Here is a 19,896-nt window from a genome sequence, read left to right on the forward strand (position 1 = left end):
AAGTAGCAGAAAATTGAGTTTTGAAGAGTGGCATCCAGGTAAGTGTGGGCCAAGAAAGGAGAGGGAGAGTAAGAAAGACATGATATTGAGGTTAACCAAGGCCAGACTTTCAGCAGGTAGGGAGCAGTAAGTCCTTGACTGTGGAGGTCAAGACAGAGATAATGTATTTCCCTTAGCTTTTGACTCACAGAATGAAAGCTTGGGTATGTGCAAAAAAACAAATTAAAATAGCCATAGCTTTGTATTTTCCATCATGGCTGAAAGATTTAAGCTGCAGTGACTTTAAAGGGGGGCAGAGGGGAGAACAGGGCGATGCTGTTCTCTTGAGTACAAGAATTGCGTACTGAATCTAAATTCAATGATTTACCTACTGAAGCACCTACTGAATTTGTTCATATATGCAAAAGTACTTTTGTATTTCTCACCAATCCATAGGTATTATGGTCGAAAGATGCTTTTCCTCATGATGGGTCATCCTAACTTTGAAAAACTGCTTGAAAAGTATATCCCATCTAAAGATTTGCCATATATTAAAGAATCTGTTAAAAATTTACGGCAAAAGGTATGTAAACTAAGTTTGTTTTATGAAACAGTTTATAAAGCAAAGCATAAAAGTCAGCTATTCATAGTACATTAAAGGTGACGACAAAAGAATCAAGGAATTATAGGTTATCTCAGCTACATATAACAAAAACCATCCAGCACACCAAGTAAATAAAGTAATAAAATAATAGATTAAAAATATATAAATAAAAATAAGTACAAAGCCCATTTTCCCATAAAACTAGAAGCAATTGTATTTTACAGTATTTCTACTTGACTCATTTTGAAATAGAGCTGTACTGCAACCCTGAGTAGATGTATGTACTCTTGGGTGTCGCGTCTCACTCGGCCAGCAAGAAAGACGCAACCACCAGTTCTTCTCCAAGCAGTTTATTCAAGCTCTTCGTGCAAGCAACTTCCTCGAACCACACTCGTCACACACTAATAAAGTACACCATCATCCAATCAAATCACACCACGTCTCGAATCCTCATAGGTCCACGAAGGCGGAACTACTGCAGGCAACGGATTATGTCCAAATAAGGACTTGTTTGTTTTCTACAGAGGCAATTCTGGCGACGTGCCAGGTGCCATCTTAGGGCGCGGTCCTTGGGGGCTCTCCACAATTCCCCCTTTTTTATTTTATAATGAGGACACATCATGGCTTTAACGCAACAGGTGAGAGTAGAGGTCTGATCTCCGGTATGTATGGGCATTTGTTCACACTGCCCTCAAGCAAACCCTTCATTTGCTGAGTGCCAGACCCGGCCTGGTACCTTTTTCCCAGAGGTGGGGTCTGGGATACCAACCCACATGCAATCAGACTTGCTCCCCAGGAGGCCATTAACTGCATACAATGTACCTCCTGTGCAGTGCTCTGCCTCGCACCCTGAGCGTGACGAAAGCATCGTGTCAGTTCTTTAGGGCAGACAGCCAGATCTGAGGTGACTATCCTGCCTCAACTGCTGCAAACGCTTGAGCCATCAGGACCCAAGTGCGATGTTGAGAGGTTCTTAACCGACAAATACACCACAGGCACACACCACTTACACCCAAGAATATAATGCTCATAGCCCGGATGCCCGCCCATTCCTTCAGGTGATTAACAGCAGTCACCAGCCAAATGGAGAGTCCATCTGCAAAAGCCAGGTCAACACGGGTAGAATTGATTGTAGTAATCGACAATCGAAGATCTCTCATCAGGCCATTGAAGTTGGCTGACCAATTACCTAGAAGATGGCTAGAAAGCTGTTTAGATAGATTTGCAGCCTTAGAGAAATTAACATATTGAACGGAAGTAATACAAATCCCAGGTAATGTCCATTCACAGCCTAGCTGTGCTAGTTGCCATAAGACATCCACCTGTTCCTGGACCAAGTCAACGTGTTGGTTTAGGATCATAATGCCTACCTTTAACTGGGCATTAATATTGGCCTGCGTATCTAGAGCTTCGGCAACTGTGGCTGATAGGTTGTTAAGGGTGGCAGCTGTTTGAACTGTAGAACTTAGAGCCACTGCAGCAGTGGCGGCACCCGTAGCGGCAAGGGTGACTGCAGCAACAATGGTGGCGGTAATCCCAAAATCCCTCTTATGTCTAAACAACGTCATGGCATTAGGTGCTTGCACTGGGATGGGATATCCTGTTTGTTGGTTAGCAAATCGGCCTTGTCCCAAAAGCATGTCCTGTCCCAGGCTGGATTGCCTCCAGCAGCATTAGCTGCGGCCTGGTCAGTGGCAAATTCTATCAAAAAGGCCTTCCAATCAAGATACTGACCAGGAGTGAGGCATGCCTTAATAAGGCTACTCCAATTGGTAGGCGTCAGTCATGCAGTGTCTACTTAAGCTCTCTATCATCGACACTATAAAAGATGCCGAGACACCGTAGGCACGTACAGCTTCTGCAAGAGATTTTACTATTTTGAAATCTAGGGGCTCATGGTAGCGATTTCCCTGAGCGTCTTGAAACACTGGAAACCCCAAGGCACTTGCCCTGACTTTCCTCCAAACCTGTGGGCATAAAGACCGACCGACATTAGTTGGCTCTGGTTCCAGATTGGGCACGCTGTAGGGAGGGGGCATAGCAACTTCCATCTCAGCCTGCACCACTCCCTTTCTTTTAACTTCCCCTTTTTCTGGCATCTCCTTTCTATGCGGAGACAAATCCAGATACAGTCCGGTCCCCTCCATCTTGGCTTCTAGTTCCTCAATATCGTCCTCCGGGCTAGATTCTTCACTAAGCTCGCTTCCTTTATCTGATTTTTGAGATCTTTCTTCAACTGTTCAAGAGCTTGATTTCCAGCTTCTACTGCCTGACAGCACCTAGTATCTGACAAGCAACTACGGACCAACTTCCACATTGGCCTCACCCCAGCTTTCAAGTCTCCTTGTTCCCAGGCAAAATCCAAATCCTTACCTAGCTTATCCCAGCTCGAGAGGGAAAGATGGCCAGACATCTCAAACCATGGGGCCACTGTATCACATTCAGTCAGGAAGGTTTCTAAGGTTTTACTTTTAAGCTTAAGTCCCTTTGATTTTAGCAGTTCTCGGAGGGCAGTGAAAACCGGGTGAGAAGGCGAGGCACCCATACTTTCACTTTTCTTCCTCGCCAGAAACCTCGCGTATTAGCTCCCTTCCGGAGACCTAAGGATTAGCTTCCTTCTGGAGACTTTAGGATTAGCTTCCTTTTGGAGACTTTAGGATTAGCTCCCTTCCAGAGACTTTCCCCTTTTTCCAGGGGTCGTAAGCTCCACTTACCAGGAACTTACCCGCCGGCGATCCTTGGCTACTTGGAGTTCTGAACTTAATGGTGGGGGAGTGGACAGCGAGGGTCCCCGTACGGGCCACCACTTGTAGCGTCTCGCTTTGCCAGCAAGAAAGACGCGACCACCAGTTCTTCTCCAAGCAGTTTATTCAAGCTCTTCGTGCAAGCAACTCCCTCGAACCACACTCGTCACACACTAATAAAGTACACCATCATCCAATCAAATCACACCACGTCTCGAATCCTCATAGGTCCACGAAGGCGGAACTACCTCAGGCAACGGATTATGTCCAAATAAGGACTTGTTTGTTTTCTACAGAGGCAGTTCTGGCGACATGCCAGGCGCCATCTTAGGGTGTGGTCCTTGGGGGCTCTCCACACTTGGGCCTAAAGAGTAAATGTCTACTGCTTATTAAGATTTGAATTGTGGGCTGGAGAAATGGCTTAGTGGTAGGTAGCACAGGGTTCCAGAGGACCCAGGTTTAATTCCCAGTACCTACATGGCGGCTCACAACTGTCTGTAACTTGTGTTGTAGGGCATCCAATGTCTTCTGAACTCTTGGGACCAGGCACACCTGTGGTGTGCACAGAAATACAGACAGGCAAGACATATAAAATAATAATAAAAATAAACTTGTAAATGAAGGTAGGGCATTGACTAAAAACCTTAAATATGACCAGGTATTGTTTGGACTATTAAAACTGTAAGACTTAACATTATAATTTTGACAGCTTACAATCATATAATATTTATCATAGCATAACATTTCTATAACTAGAATTTTTATTTTTATAGAGGGATATTACAAAGATTAATAATAATAGGCATTTATAACAACTTTTCTGCCTATTAAGATCGACTATTTCATAGAGAACTTACTCATATGGAACTGACTCAAATGAAGTTGATTTCATTTGTGATTCATTTCCAGTACAATAAATAGAAATAGAAAAATGTTTAATTATTTTAGTGTGTGTGTTTGTGTGTGTGTGTGTTTGTGTTTGTAAAATTAAGTTTTTCCATGCCCTCTGTAGCTCCCAAAGAATGACATGGAGACCTATTACATGTATTAAAAGCTTTAAGCACTATAGCTGGGCAGATATGCATTGATTCTAACCTACCTGTGCTGGCCTGGCCTATTTCCCAGCCAAGTTACCTGCCATCTTAGTCTCGCCCTCACTGCTCCTGTTTCAACCCACTCCTCATGATGACTCCCTCATGGAGACTGTCTCTGTCTCTGTCTCTCTTTGTAGCACCCCTCCTCCTCCTCCCCATTTCCTGGGATTAGAAGTTCTGCCTTAACTCTCCTGTCCTGCTATAGGCTGTTCAGCTCTTTATTAACAATCAGAGGTGATGGAGAACAATTTTTACACAATGTTGAGACAGTAGATGCTTCAATAATAATGCCAATCTCTGGACAGCAATCAGATCTCTGGGTACAGTGCACAAAACTATCCCCCCGCTGTGTGTGTGTGTGTGTGTGTGTGTGTGTGTGTGTGTGTGTGTGTGTGTCTTTGTGTACTTGTGAGCATGTCTTGGTGAGCATGTGGAAGTCAAAGAACAACTTTTTAGAATTGGTTCTCCCCTTCAACTTAGCTTTTATGTGGGTTTCAGGAATTGAAATCAGGTCATCAGCCATGTAAAGCAAGTGCTTTTACTCACTCAGCCATCTCTCCAGGCTCCATAAAACACTTACTGTTTTTTTTTTTAAGAGGACTGCTTTGAAAAGTCACTTTTCCAAGCATGGTAATGCTTTCCATTAATCCCAGCACTCAGTGAGGCAGAGACAGGCAGATCGCTGTGAGTTTGAGGCCAGCCTGATCTACAAAGCAAGTCCGGACAGCCAAGGCTACAGAGAAACCCTGTCTCAAAAGAGAACAATAATAACAACAACAAAAACCAAAACAAAAGAGGAAAAAACAAGAAAGAAAAGTCATTGTATTAAGTTATTCCACTGCTGGTTTTAAGATGTCTCCCATTGACTTTGTTTGTTTACTTACAGGGTTTGGGAGAAATACCACTAGACACACCGTCAGCAAAAGGAAGGCGATCTCATACTGGCAGTGTTGGGAACACAAGATCATCATCTGTTTCTCGGGATACTTTCAGTTCAGTTGAGAGGTAATAAAATCCTTGTTATCGCCGGGTGTGGTGGCGCACGCCTTTAATCCCAGCACTCGGGAGGCAGAGGCAGGCGGATCGCTGTGAGTTCGAGGCCAGCCTGGTCTACAAAGTGAGTCCAGGATGGCCAAGGCTACATAGAGAAACCCTGTCTCGAAAAACCAAAAAAAAAAAAAAAAAAAAAAAATCCTTGTTATCTCAACTGGATATTCTTGTGACCTATTTCAGTAGTATTTGTCAAACTTGATGAGTCTTAAAAGTTTAATAAGGACCTAGAAAATTTGAGATTTAATAGTACAATTATATATCCCTGTCAGCTTTGCTCTATATGCACCTTAACAAATCTGTAGTGTTACTCAACTAGTATTAGGCTTATATTGGAAACATTAACAGGTTTGTTTGTTTGTTTGTTTGTTTGTTTGTTTTTACTATGTATACAGTGCTCTGCCTGCATGTATACCTGCAGGCCAGAAGAGGGCATTAGATCTCATTGTAGATGGTTGTGAACCACCATGTGGTTGCTGGGAATTGAACTCAGGATGTTTGGAAGAGCAGTCAGTGCTCTTAACTTCTGAGCCATCTCTCCAGCCCAACAGTTTTTTTTGTTTGCTTGTTTTTAACTTTATTTTTTCTCCTGATTGTAAAACATATGATGTAATTAAAGAACATTTTTAATTAAGAAATTTTTTAGAAAGCCAGGCAGTAGTGGTGCATGCCTTTAATCCTAGCACTTGCAAGGCAGAGTCAGGTGGATCTCTGTGAGTTTGAGGTCAGCCTAGACTACAGAGCAAGTTCATGGACAGCCAGAGCTATTACATAGAGAAACCCTGTCTCAAAAAACTAAAAACAAAACAAAACAAAACAAAACAAGAAAAACATTTTAGAGCATTTAACCAATTATCTATAATGCCAACAACTAGAAAGTTATATTCTTGATTTTTTAAATAGGTATTACATATACAATTTTATCACCTGTTTAAGCTATTGCACAACCATAATATCCTGGTATTACAATTTTTAAAATCTTTCAAGGTATTATTCTGACCTTTCTGTTACTTTTAAAGAATTTAGTTACATTATAACTTATTGTGTGAGTGTGTGCACGTGTGTATGCTTTGGGGAAGGAAAGAGTGTGCCACAGCAAGCGTGTGGAGGTCAGCAGACAATTCGTAGGGGTCAATTCTTTTTTACTATGTGAGTCCCGTGATTGAACTCAGGTTCTCAGGCTTAAATTCTTATAATTCAAAAATTATACCAGAAAGGTCATAATGATAGCTTGGTAGATTCTTAAAATTATATTATCAACTATCAACATATTATGGTTGTGAAATAACTTAAACATTTTATAAAGTCTTGATTGCCCTTTCTGATATATTTTTAATACAGTTTAAAGAATGTTTATGTCCAAGTGATAGAACACCTATCACCAAAGTTTATTTGTCTTATGCTTCCACATTACTGTTCATCATTGAGGGAAGGCAGGACAAGAACTCAAAAGGACAGAAACCTGGAGAAGCCATGAAAGGGTGCTGCTTACTTACTGGGGTGCTCCCTATGGCTTACTCAGCCTGATGGGATGGTCTTACACACAGTGGGCTTGGGCCTTCTTATCAGTCACTAATTAAGAAAATGCCCTATGGGTTTGACTACAGCCCAATCCTATGTAGGCTTTTTCTAAATTGATACTCCCTCTTTTCCAGTGACTCTAGCTTGTGTCAAGTTGACATAAAACCAGCCAGCAAAATAGGTAATCATATAAATCACACATTATTTATGTATTTTAGTATATATTTACTAGCAAATTTAATTCTAGATTATGTGTGAGCCTAGGGCTGGTGGCAGGATGTCTTTCCTAGTATACCTTCCTGGCTTACATGAGGTCCTGGGTTTGATACCCAGCATCTCATAAAGTGTCACTGCATCAAGTGAGTCTGGTATGCTGGACTGTGGTCTGAGTGAGCTGATGGAAGAGATAGCCTGGCTCTGCCATAAAGATGTATGCAACCACATCCAGTTTAAAACTACTGTTCTTAGCCAGGGTTGATGGTACACACCACTAGTCCTAGCACTAAGGAGGCAGAGGCAGGCTGATCTTTGTGAGTTGGAGGACAGATGGAGCTATTTAGAGAGACCCTGTCACAAGCAAATGAAAAGTAATAACATTCAACAGAATACATAAATTGACTGGAGGAAAAAAATGGATAAAAAATGCCTGCAAGGTTAATCTTTTACTAGCATGAGAATTTGAAAAAGGAAGAAAGAAAGAAAAGAAAAGAACTGGGAGCTGAGAGTAGTAGTGCACACCTTTAATCCCAGCGCTCAGAAGGCAGAGGCAGGTGGATGGATCTCTGTGAGTTCGACCAGCCTGGTCCACAAAAAGATTTCCAGCACAGCCAAGGCTATTACACAGAGGAAAACTCAGTGTTGAAAAACCAAAAAAGAAAAAAGAAAAAAAAAAGATAGAAAAAAGAAAACAGAATTTGAAGAACTGTGTACTATTCTATAATTTGTAAGATTGTTGTAAGATTGTTGTGCATAAATAGTTGGAACATACAAAATGACATACAGAAGACCTGCTTTCTTTCAGTGAATCTGGAAATTTGTCATAATGAAAATCCAAGGAACAATCTTTGACTTCCATAAGCTTCCTTGTTAGACAATATCACATAGTGATGTTTCTGTGCAGTGCTTCTGGGAAAGGTCGCTTATAAGCTGGCATCTACCCGGCGTGGGGGCGCATGCATTTAACCTCAGCACTGAGGAGGCAGAAATAGGTGGATCTTTCTGAGTTTGAGAGTTTGAGGCCAACAAGGAGCTATATAGTGGGACCTTGTCTCAAAGAAACAAACAAACAAAAAACTAAAAACTTGTCTGGTTTTCTTTAGATTTGGATCCCTGTGCCTTTCCTCCTGCAGATTTTGTTTGGTATCTGTGTTTGTAAATCTCAGTCATTAGTATAACTATGCTGAATTGGTTAGTCCTTCCTGCAAATCATCAGCTATCTTAGGGAGATATCTTAGGAGTTCCCTATGCAGGTGGGCTACATCAGTTCTTAAAAATCAATTTATAATAAGAATTTTTAGTTTTGGGTTTTGTGAGGAAGTAAAAATGTAATATATCTTTCATTTTAGAGAAGTAACTGAAGTTCGAGAAGTCCCCAGAAAATTAGCTCCCCGCAATTCCTTGGAAAGTGCTGAATACATTAAAGTCATAACAGGGTTATTAAATGCAAAAGACTTCCGTGATCGTATTAATGGGATTAAACAACTTCTGTCAGACACTGAAAACAATCAAGAGCTTGTTGTTGGCAACATTGTGAAGGTAAACTCAAAGCTAATTTTTTTAAGCATTATTTGTTGTGTTTGTGTGTGTGTGTGTGTATGCATTTGAGCCCTTCTCATTTGTGGAATTTAGAGGACATCATTTGGGAGGTAGTTCACTCCTTTCACACATGGGAACCAAGGTCCTTGCCTTGGCAACATGACCCCTCCAGATTAATTTGCATTTACAATCTATTGCCAGTTTAAAAAAAAAAAAAAAAAAAAGAACAAAAAAGAGCTTTGTATATGTTATTTATAAAAGTGTTAAAAATAAGTTTAATGGGGGGCTGGAGAGATGGCTCAGCGTTTAAGAGCACTGACTGCTTTTCTAGAGGTCCTGAGTTCAATTCCCAGCAACTACATGGTGGCTCACAACCATCTTTCATGTGATCTGATGCCCTCCTCTGGTCTTCAGGGGTACAAGCAGGCAGAGCAATGTATACATAATAAATAAATAAGTAAGTAAGTAAATAAATAAATAAAAAAAAATAAGTTTAATGACAGGAGTAGAATACATAGGATTTGGTATGTTAAAAAACATGCTGGAGCCACTAAAATGCAATAAGACAAAAAATAAGAAAATGATCACAGGGAGCTAGAGAGAGAGTGCTGCATTTCAGAATGCTTGTTCTTTCAAAGAACCTTAGCTACTTCCCAGTACTCACTCTGCCAGCTCACAGCTATCTGTAACTCTCAATACCTCTGGCTTTTGGGGGAACCATTGTACATGCAGATACCCAGGTGCACACATTTACACATAGTTAAAAATAAATGTCTTTCCCCCCCCCCCCATACACACACACAGGTGTCTCTGTGTTGCCTTGGCTGTCCTGGAACTCACTCTGTAGACCAGGCTGGCCTCGAACTCAGAGATTCACCTGCCTCTGCCTTCCAAGTTCTGTGATTCAAGGCATGCCTGGCTAAAAATAAAAGTCTTAAAAATAAGAGAGTCAATATTTCTCTGAAATGTCCCATATATTGGTAAGCTTAGTATTCTGAGAGTTTGAGGCCTGGCTTCAGTAGATATATGCTAAGAGAGTCAATATATACTCTAAAAAATGAAAATGTAAGAGACTTTAGTATGGCTACATTACAGATTTTAAAACATTTTATGTGTGTTAGAAATCAGTATATAAAATAGGATATATACTTATACTTTCTTTACATAATTTATTTTATATATCTTTAGGAAAACAAAGGACATGGAGATTAATAAACATGAGAGTACAAGTTACTTCTATTTTGCTAGAATTTAGTTGCATTAATTCTATTAGTAAATTTTTAATTAAATTCTACTTTAAATTGGCATATCTACATTAAACTTGACAAACCATAATGACTTCTTAATTCCACTGAGACATTTTCTAATATCTGTTAAATAAAAGTAAATCTTCTAGTTAAATTATTTTTAACATAAAATATTAAAAAGAAGTAAGCATAATGCGTAACTAGCTCATGGCCTTAGCTTCGTAAAGTAGCTCCGTGATTGCCTGACCTGACTAAAGGCTTACTTAACACCCATTGTATTATGTGTTGAAATTTATGAAAGTAAGAAATCTGAAAAAAAGGAGTAATTGTTAAGCAATTACATTAAAAATAATAAAACTTTACTCTGAGGAGGCTGGGCGTATAGCTTCTCTGTAGAGTGCTTGCCTAACACGCACATGGTTAGAGCCGCAGCACCACATGACTAGACTATGGTGCATGCCTGAAGGTCCAGGTCATCCTCGGCTACATGGGGGCTCAAAGCCAGCCTGGGCACTAGAATGATGTCTTACACATACAGAAGTGCACTTACAGAAGCAAAACTTAGGGGAGGGAGATGGCATTACATCTAATCATCTTAGAAACTAAAACTGAAATTATGTAAAATGTCTATAGTAAAATTTCCTTGTCTTGACTTATGAATAAGGGTATTATAGAAACTTTTCCAAAGTTCTTAGCATCAAACGAGGCTGACCTGCACCTTCTAGCTAACAGCATATTAGTCATGTTTGTGGTAAGTCAGTCAGCTACCTATCAAGCCACATTTGTAACCCTCGTTTATTGAAACATCTTTTCGGGTAAATTGTTACTACATGTAAAAATTTAAATTCAACAAATCAAATTTCCATTATCTAAATTCATTTTAAATTGTGTGTGTGTGTGTGTGGTCTATATTTTATAGTTGTGTCTATTCAAGTTTGGAGAAAGTAAACTCAGACAGAAATGGGCAAAGTGTCACCACTGTATATGGCTGATTGTAAACTCCAATCCCACCTACGAGTATTTTCTTCCTCTCTTCAAGCCTCTCTTCATTGCCAAATTTTAAAAGCTAAGCTGGTGCATCCCACCACTCTCCCCAGATATCCGTGATGACCAGACCAGCATACCTACTTCTCAGGGCTTGTTGTGAAAGCTGCAGAAGTAATGTTTGTCTCTTCCACTGCCTTTCTTACCTCGTCCATGGCACCCATCCCCTTTTGGGAGTGCTAGTTCAGGGCCTCAGTGGGGGAATGGGTTGGTAGTTGCCAAGTCTCTCCGGGCCCAGCGAAATTCTATCCAGCCACTTGTAGGGCCCATATCCACCAAGACCCATGCCTTTTCACTCTGTGCTCAGGATTAGTTTCTTTCAACTCTGTAAAGCCTGTCCACGTTTACCCCTTGCCTCTATCCCTTCTCCCTTTTTATACCCCCTTTTATATAGATTTCTCATTTTACAATAAACTTTTGTTATCACTTATAAGAAAAAATGTGTGTGTGTGTATGTGTATGTAAGAGAATAAAATAAGAGAATAATATAATATGTATACGCTTCTTTTACTTTAAATAACATTCTAATTTATTTTCAGATCTTTGATGCTTTTAAGTCTCGACTTCATGATTCTAATAGCAAAGTGAATCTGGTGGCTCTAGAAACAATGCATAAAATGATTCCTTTACTTAGAGACAACTTGTCTCCTATAATCAACATGCTAATTCCCGCAATTGTGGATAACAATTTGAATTCCAAGAATCCAGGCATCTATGCTGCTGCCACAAATGTTGTCCATGCACTGAGTCAACATGTGGGTAAGGAATCTTAAATTAGTCCTGAAATTTTGATTTTACTTTCATGCTTTCTGATCCTATATCTTTTTATATGTTGAAATAAGTAATATTTCATTTAAAATATATCTTAAACTTTTTCCATGAATTATTTTAATTATCAAATATTTAAATTGACTTTTTCATTGGGATCTTTTTTAAACCTCATATTCATGAAATTAAAATGGATTATAGATTTAAGTGTAAAATATAACATGCTTTTGGGACTTAACATGGAAGTTTCTTTAGAACACTAGAACTTAATAAAGCTTTAAAAATAATTCTAAAAGCATGATCCATGCATGTCAACAAGCTAACCTGAGGCAATGGAAAGATAAGAGTAAGAGGACCAGGATGTCTGCTACAAAAGTGTCTTCTGTATATGACAGGGATTTGCATCAATTTAATCCTAATAATATGTGTATCTAAGGAAGACTTGAACAATGATACTACTAGATGACATGCCAACATAGATAGGGGTATCTCACAAGGCCCCACCCTTAGATGACCCACCATAGGCAACTGTTGGCTACTTTGAGAGGGGGAATCTATCTTCTCTAAGGACAAACCCCTGATAAGTTATGTAATCCTAGATGGTCAACCCAAAGAACATACACATACAAGTAGGATTGAGTGGACTCAGCTGGTTGTATTTATATATCCATATTTTATGGATATATCTATGTATGTATACACGTGTGTGTGTGGTCCTGAAGTTGAGAGAGGAAGGAAGGGACACAAGGAGTTGGAATGTGGAGAGTGTGTGATGAAAATGGTATAATACTCATACATAAAATCCTCCAAAAAATGTGTTTAACTTTTTTTAAAATTGTGGTGGTGAAATCTCAGCAAGTAAAGCTGTTTGGTACCAGGTGTGACAGTGTGAGCTCTATCCCTAGGACCCATATGGTGAAAGGAAAGACCCTCTCCACCTTTACAGGAGCTCTTGGCTGGCCTATAAATTGCTATGTAGACCAAGCTGACCTCTGCCTTGTCAGTGCTGGGATTAAAGGCGTGCACCACCAGGTCTGGCTAGATGCAAGCTTTTAAGGGGCTTTCCCTAGCACTGCACAGAACACATCCAGTGTTAGATGTTGTCCAACAAGGAAACTTATTAAAAATCATGATTCTTCCCTGTATTTTCATTGGGATCTGATCACACAGGTACTGTCTATCTAGGATGTGACAGCATTCGGACTCCCTGAAGGAAAGCAGTCTTCCATTTAAGTCATTTTAGATCTTCAGACAGTTCTGCTTATCACTGAGATTTAATGCAAATACAGACACCGAACAGAATCTTCAGGATCAAAGGTCCAAGTGTGAAGCAACGAGACACTAGCAAAGTTTTTTTTTTTTTAAAGATATTTCATGTATCTCGTGTGCACACACAGGATTAATTTTTTTTTTTAAGTTACAAAAGACCATTTTAAACAGAAACCTTAACAAGCTGCACAAGCAACAAAGAGCTCATATTTAGAATATATCAAAAACTCAAAATAAAAAAGTCCAAGTAGAAAACAAGGAACAGACATGAAGAAGCATTTCACCGAGGAAGATACAGCATGAAAAGTGTGCCCATAGAAGATATTCTACATCCCTTTGCCCTAGTGGCATACAGAGACAAATTGAGACAATAATCTCTATAAGACTATTAGAACAGCTAAGTTTTTTCTTTTTTAAGTGTGACAGGCTAAAAAGATGGCTCACTATGTAAGGGAGCTTGTTGCTAAAACCTGATGATTCCCAGGATCCATTTAGTACACGGAGAAAGCTGACTCCCACAGTTGTTTTCTGATTTTATACTTTATCTGTGGCACACATGTGTACACACACTTACATGAGCATACTCTTAAAGAAAGGAAGAAGAACGAACCAAATGTTTGTGGGGGCCAGAAACGGTGAATCTGGAGTAGTTTTGTAATGAGAGAACTGCTCTAGAAAGAAATTCCAAGTTCCTTTAAAAACAAAATATTAACATAATGTAAAAATATCACTTAAACCATATCCAAGTCAGTATAACCATAGAATACTATTTTGCAATAAGAAGGAGCAGAATTGATACTTTGACTGATTTGTGAGGATCACACCAGCATGGTGCTATTTAAAAAGCTAAGCGGGGATCATACTCTTTCCTGTTTGATTTATTCACATCTTTGAAAAGACAGAATCACATAGGTGATGAACAGTCTAGTTGTTGCCTACATTGATGGGTGGTATGGAGATAAATATTGGTATTTTTCTGATTTATATATTATGTAAACTGCAGAGGCTCCCTCTGTTGAAGGCAAGTTCTTACTCTGTTGCACTAATTATGTAGGAAGTCTTAGAACCTTTAGAAGGTAGAACCCAGTCTTAAGAAATGTTAGGTCGTTAGAGACGTAACTTTGAAGGGAATGTTAGGACACAGCCTCTCCTCTCTCCACCCTTCATGGATGAGCTGTTGAGACCACTCTAAGCCTCCTCAGGATGACCTATGCTCCCTAAGGCCCAGGGTAAGGCTAAGAGAACAGGAACCCATGAAAACACGAGCACAAAGTAAGTTTTTCTAAACCCTTTAAGCCGATTCTCTGTGTTTTATCACTACAAAAAGGGAGTAGTTAGCATGTTAACAGAGAAGGAGCCCTTCTGTAACTTAATGTGTTACACGAATCAGAGCTTGTGAACAAGTGTGGTGTAGACTCATCCCATATTTTAATTTTTTGTTCTTGTTTTTTTTTTTTTTTTTTTTGAGACAAGGTTCCTCTATTCTCTGTAGCCTTGGCTGTCTTGGATCTTGCTCTGTAGACCCAGCTGGCTTTGAACTCAGAGATCTGCCTGCCCCTACCTCTGGAGTCCTGGGTTAAAGATGTGCACCACCACCACATGGCTTGATATTTTCCTATAATCATGTAAGATTTATCTTTCAGTGCAAAAGGCTTGCCAATACTGCTTTTCCAACTTTCTTGTGAATCTTTTGAAGTTTGATGTTGCAGGGAGCAAAATGAAGGGGGAAATGGTGTGATTGTAATAAAAATTTTAAATGTAAAAATATCATTAAGTATAAAAACCACTTCTCCATAAAAATATTTTTGTTGTTGTTTTATTATAAGGCTACCATAATTTGAAAATATGATGCCAAGGAAATTGATAGCATTTTCCCTTTTATGCCCTATGGTAGCTTCTTTAATGCTTTATGGATACTTTTATTTCATCTTTACCATAAGAATATTATTCATATAGTTAGTTATAGAAAACTATAAGTAGGGAGTAAATATATGGGTTTCTTAAGTTACTATGTCTGCATTGTTGAAATTGTTTCTTTTTCCTGTTAATACTGTTTAACCAAAATTATTGAGACTCATTCTTAGACATGTTTCTTGTTCATTTTATCTTAGACAATTACTTACTTCTACAGCCATTTTGTACAAAAGCTCAGTTTCTAAATGGAAAAGCAAAACAAGATATGACAGAAAAGCTTGCTGGTAAATAGCTTTAAGTAATTATTTCTAAAGTAGTGTACTTTTAGCATGAATTTTTATTGGGATATATTCATTGTACCTAGTGTGTGATTTATGTAAAGACATCTTTATGCAAGTATATCATATATGTTGACCATATGTCACTTCCCTTCTCCTCCACTGGCTCCCTCCCATTATTCAGTCAGTTTCCTGAGCTCTCTTTTTCTTTTATACCCTATATGTATATGTAATTTTGGATATCTTCATTTCCACAAATGACGGAAACCTGCAATATTTGCCTCTCCGAGATTGACTTATTTTTCTTAAGATGATGATCACCGGGGGCTGGAGAGATGGCTCAGAGGTTAAGAGCACTGACATAAAAAAAAAAAAAACCACTTTTTGCACACATGGGTCAGAATCTATTAAATCAGGCTGCATCTCAACCACCATATCAAAAAAAAGTTTAGAGGAATTGCTCGATATGACAGTTTTATATGAATTATGAGTTTTTGATGCAATAGTTATGATGAACAGTTTACAGAGGTCTTCCAGAGGTCTTGAGTTCAATTCTCAACAACCACATGGTTGTTCACAACCATCTCTCATGTGATCTGGTTCCCTCTTCTGGCCTGCAGGCATATGTGCAGGCGGAGCACTGTATACATGGTAATAAGTAAATAAATATTTAAATATGAGGGATCACCAGTTATGTCCATTTTCCTACAAATGATATTAAGGATAAACTGGTGGGTGTTTAATTTATTATAGTTGTCAATTCAGTATGGCTGCTATACAGAGTAGAAATAAATTATATAATCATCTACAAAAGAAGCTTTTAAGACTTTTACTCCAAATATTCTTTAAAATAGTTCTAGTACTGAGGGTGTAGCTCTACAATAGATTGCTTGCTTAGCACTCCCAAATATCTGGGGTTGATGCCCAACACTGTACATTTTTAAGGAGGAGAGAGGAAAGGAAGGTGGAGAATCTGTCCTTTGCCAAGCGGTCATTAGAATAACTGTGGATGCTCATCAGTGGCGGAATGAGCTCTATAAGTTGTATCTAACTCATTCAGGAAGTGTTGAGATATTCAGCACTTTTTCCTGAATTGTCTCCTATATGGCACTCTGACACCTGATGATCCCAATCTTTGCAAGTTTTGCCTATTTGTTCATTTGTTTGTTTGTTTGTTTTTAAGGCCTAATTTTTAAAAGCACAAATAGCCCAGGGCAGAAGCCCATATTTTCAGGTATCTGTTATTTAACAAACTTTGAATTTACTTTGGGGAAGCTCTGACTGTTGCTCGTGTTTTGTATTCCAGATATTGTCATGGAGCTTTATCAAAGGAAGCCTCATGCCACAGAACAGAAAGTGCTGGTGGTTTTATGGCACCTCTTAGGGAACATGACACATAGTGGCTCCCTGCCTGGAGCTGGGGGAAATATCCGAACAGCCACAGCGAAATTGTCAAAAGCACTTTTTGCACAGATGGGTCAGAATCTATTAAATCAGGCTGCATCTCAACCACCACATATCAAAAAAAGTTTAGAAGAATTGCTCGATATGACAGTTTTAAATGAATTATGAGTTTTTGATGAAATAGTTAATGAACAGTTTACATGATGACAGATGAAATCTTTTTAAAGTTACGTGTTGTGTTTTGAGTGCCTGCATTTCATGTCCAGTAAATTAAGTCAGTGGCTATGTTTATTTATAGCCCACCTGTGAGTACAGATATGTTCTTTTAACCATCACATGAAAATCTAAAATAATTAATATAAAGTAATAGACATGAAATCCATGGCACCAGGAATTGAATTACATTTTAAATGTTTTTTGGGAAAAAATCCTGCTCATTTGCACTATTCTATAGAAACTGCAATTTGTGACCCCATATGTACAATTAGATTTGTAATTAAAAAATATACTTTTTATTATATAATCATGTTCTTCTATGTCTCGTTACTCTGCTTTGTTTTGTCAAGTGGAAAAAAGTACTTTAACTATGTTTTCACAAAATAACTTTTTTGTGTTGTTTGTGAAGAACATGTTTCTGAATCAGTCTGATAATATGATTATGCAGTATTAGCTTGCTATTGCTGCTGTGTTACTATGATATATTTGCAAAACTTTTGGGTTTAATCATCTGCACAATTGTGAAATTTAACAAGCTATAATAAAGCATGATGACCAAAGCTTAGAAAACATTAAACATTTGGATGCACGGTTAAGAAATGTGTTGAATGTAACTATCTTATTTTTGTGTGCAAACACTAAATTTTTAATTTGTGTACGTCCGTCTGTCCATTTATAAAGGTGTTATTTTGCTGCCCAGTTGTATAATTCTCAGAAATAGTGCCAGGTCTTCTATAGTTTTTCTCAGAATTCTTGGGCTTCCAAGTACTGTATGCATCTTAAAGAAGAAAAGGAATGTTATAAAATAAAAGGATTTATTTCTGTAGATGTGTGACAGGTGTCCTATTTTCTAACTCTCACATATATTAAAATGAAAACAATGATCTGTTCTTTTATCTCCCCTGCTCTATCACTGGTAACTTAAGAGTAGACCTGAGCTATCATTCCTGATTTACAGGAAGTTAACAACATATCCTGAGAGAGTCTAGTCCTCTTTCCTGGTCTCCAAGAGCTAGGTTAGATCCATTTTAAGGTTATCGGATTCTCTGGTACCTGTTTTTATTTCATACGTCAATGAGTTTCCAGTCTTTTTGGCTGCCTCTCATGAGGGGGCCTGCTATGGAAGGAACCCAGGATCTTCAGATAGTAAGTGTGTAGTGTACAGTACAGTCCCAGCCACTCTTTGCCTAATTCTAAAATAGTACCTTTTATATATATCTGTGAATTTTGCGGAAACAAAAATTTGGTACTATTTGAAGGTAAGTGAAAGAACAGTGAAAATTTTCATTACTTTACAATTATATAGACCTTATATTTTCTTCTAGGTAAACTATAGGCCTGTAGTGTAGGTTTGTAATTGACATACTTTTTCTCAGAGTTAGAAAATAAATATTTTAAAGAAACTCTGATGATAAAACTTCTGGATTCAAAATACAGCTTTATATTAATTCTGTAACCAATATTATATTCAAATAATTATATTTTGTATAAGCAAAGGGATATTTATTGCATATATATTTATAGAGTACAACTTGATACTTTCCTTTAAGTACATTACAGGATGATAATACATATGTAATATTTTTTTGTGAGAACACTTAAAGCCTCTTAAGCTGTTTGTAAATATATACATTATTATTAATCATTATGATATACAACAGATGTACAGGACTTATTTCAAGTGAAACAGTATTCTTTAATATATTCCCCAATGAAACCTGCCCACTTCCTTGAGTCAACCATTTTAGGTTATACATTAGATCATTTTAAATTACACATTCTATTATGTCTGTGTGTGTGCCTGGTTTATGTCGCTTAGCATAATGTTCTCTTAAGTACAAGCCAAACAATGCCAATTCACATGACAGAGTTTCCTTTTATGCCTGAAGAATATCCCTTACATATATACTAAATTTCTTGGTCCATTGAAAGAGACTTAGATGGTTGTCTTAGTCAGGGTTATTATTGCTGTGATTAAACACCATAGCCAAAAGTAAGTTGGGGAGGAAAGAGTTTATTTGGCTTACTCTTCCACATCCTAGTCCATCACTTTAAGAAGTCAGGACCCAAACAGGGTTGGAACCTGGAGGCAGAGACCGATGCAGAGGCCATGGAGGAATGCTGCTTACTGGCTTGTAACTCCTTGGCTTACTCAACCTATTATCTGTCCATCTCTCCCCTCCCCTCCCCTCCCCTCCCCCTCCCCTCCCCTCCCCTCCCCTCCCCTCCTCCTCCTTCTTCTTCTTCTTTCTCTCTCTCTCTCTCTCTCTCTCTCTCTCTCTCTCTCTCTCTCTCTCTCTCTCTCTCTCTCTCTCCTCCACCTCCCTCACACCACCCATGGTGGTGGGCTGGGCAATCACTAGTTAAGAAAATTACTTACAGGACTGCATACAGCCTGATCTTGTGGAGACATTTTCTATTTACTGGTTGATTTTTGCCTTGTTTTCAACATAGGCTTTCTGTGTAGTCCTGGCTGTTCTGGACTTGTTTTGTAGACCAGGTTAACCTTAAATTCATAGAGATCTGCTTGCCTCTGCCTCTCCAAGTGCTGGAATTTAGGCACATGCCTCCATGCATAGAGTGTCCACCCCACCCCAAGAGCCCTCTGTTTTAAGCCAAGGGTATGTAAATTGCAGGAGTCATACCCAGGATACCTCCTGGGGCTTGCCTCTGGGATCCATCCAGGGCAGCTTTTATATGTATTTCTTCAAAGAACCAGCTTTTGACACCTTTTGGCCCAAAGTCTGTAAGGTTTGCTTTGAAAGTGTCTCTGCAAGGAACTAGCCTTTTGACACATTTGTCTAGGGTTTTGTCCACTGTTGCCAGCAAGCGATACACTCACCTGTTTCCAAGCTGTAAGCTTACCAGGAGGGGGCGTGTCCTCTACCTACAGACAAAGGCCCACAATTTTTAATTTTATCTGTTTGGGCATTTTGCCTATGTCTAAGCACTAACTACATGTGTTCATAAATGTCAGGAAGGACATCAAATTTTCTGGAACTGGAGTTA

At 38.8% G+C, this 19,896-nt stretch overlaps 1 protein-coding gene across 2 annotated transcripts in view; it reads left to right on the forward strand.

Annotated features, from left to right (window-relative positions):
• Togaram1 (TOG array regulator of axonemal microtubules 1) overlaps positions 1-16,951 on the forward strand; it is a 65,903-nt gene extending 48,952 nt beyond the window's left edge. For both annotated transcript variants that reach the window (XM_051146841.1, XM_051146850.1), the window contains 6 exons: positions 436-562; positions 5,308-5,426; positions 8,558-8,747; positions 11,578-11,797; positions 15,187-15,273; positions 16,574-16,951. In XM_051146841.1, the coding sequence (XP_051002798.1) occupies positions 436-562; positions 5,308-5,426; positions 8,558-8,747; positions 11,578-11,797; positions 15,187-15,273; positions 16,574-16,839 (1,009 nt within the window). In that variant the 3' untranslated portion in view covers positions 16,840-16,951. The remainder of the gene's footprint in view (positions 1-435; positions 563-5,307; positions 5,427-8,557; positions 8,748-11,577; positions 11,798-15,186; positions 15,274-16,573) is intronic.
• The last annotated feature ends 2,945 nt before the right edge of the window (positions 16,952-19,896 follow it).

The sequence above is a fragment of the Acomys russatus genome, chromosome 1 (assembly GCF_903995435.1).
Source record: "Acomys russatus chromosome 1, mAcoRus1.1, whole genome shotgun sequence".
Classification (NCBI taxonomy): Eukaryota; Metazoa; Chordata; class Mammalia; order Rodentia; family Muridae; genus Acomys; species Acomys russatus.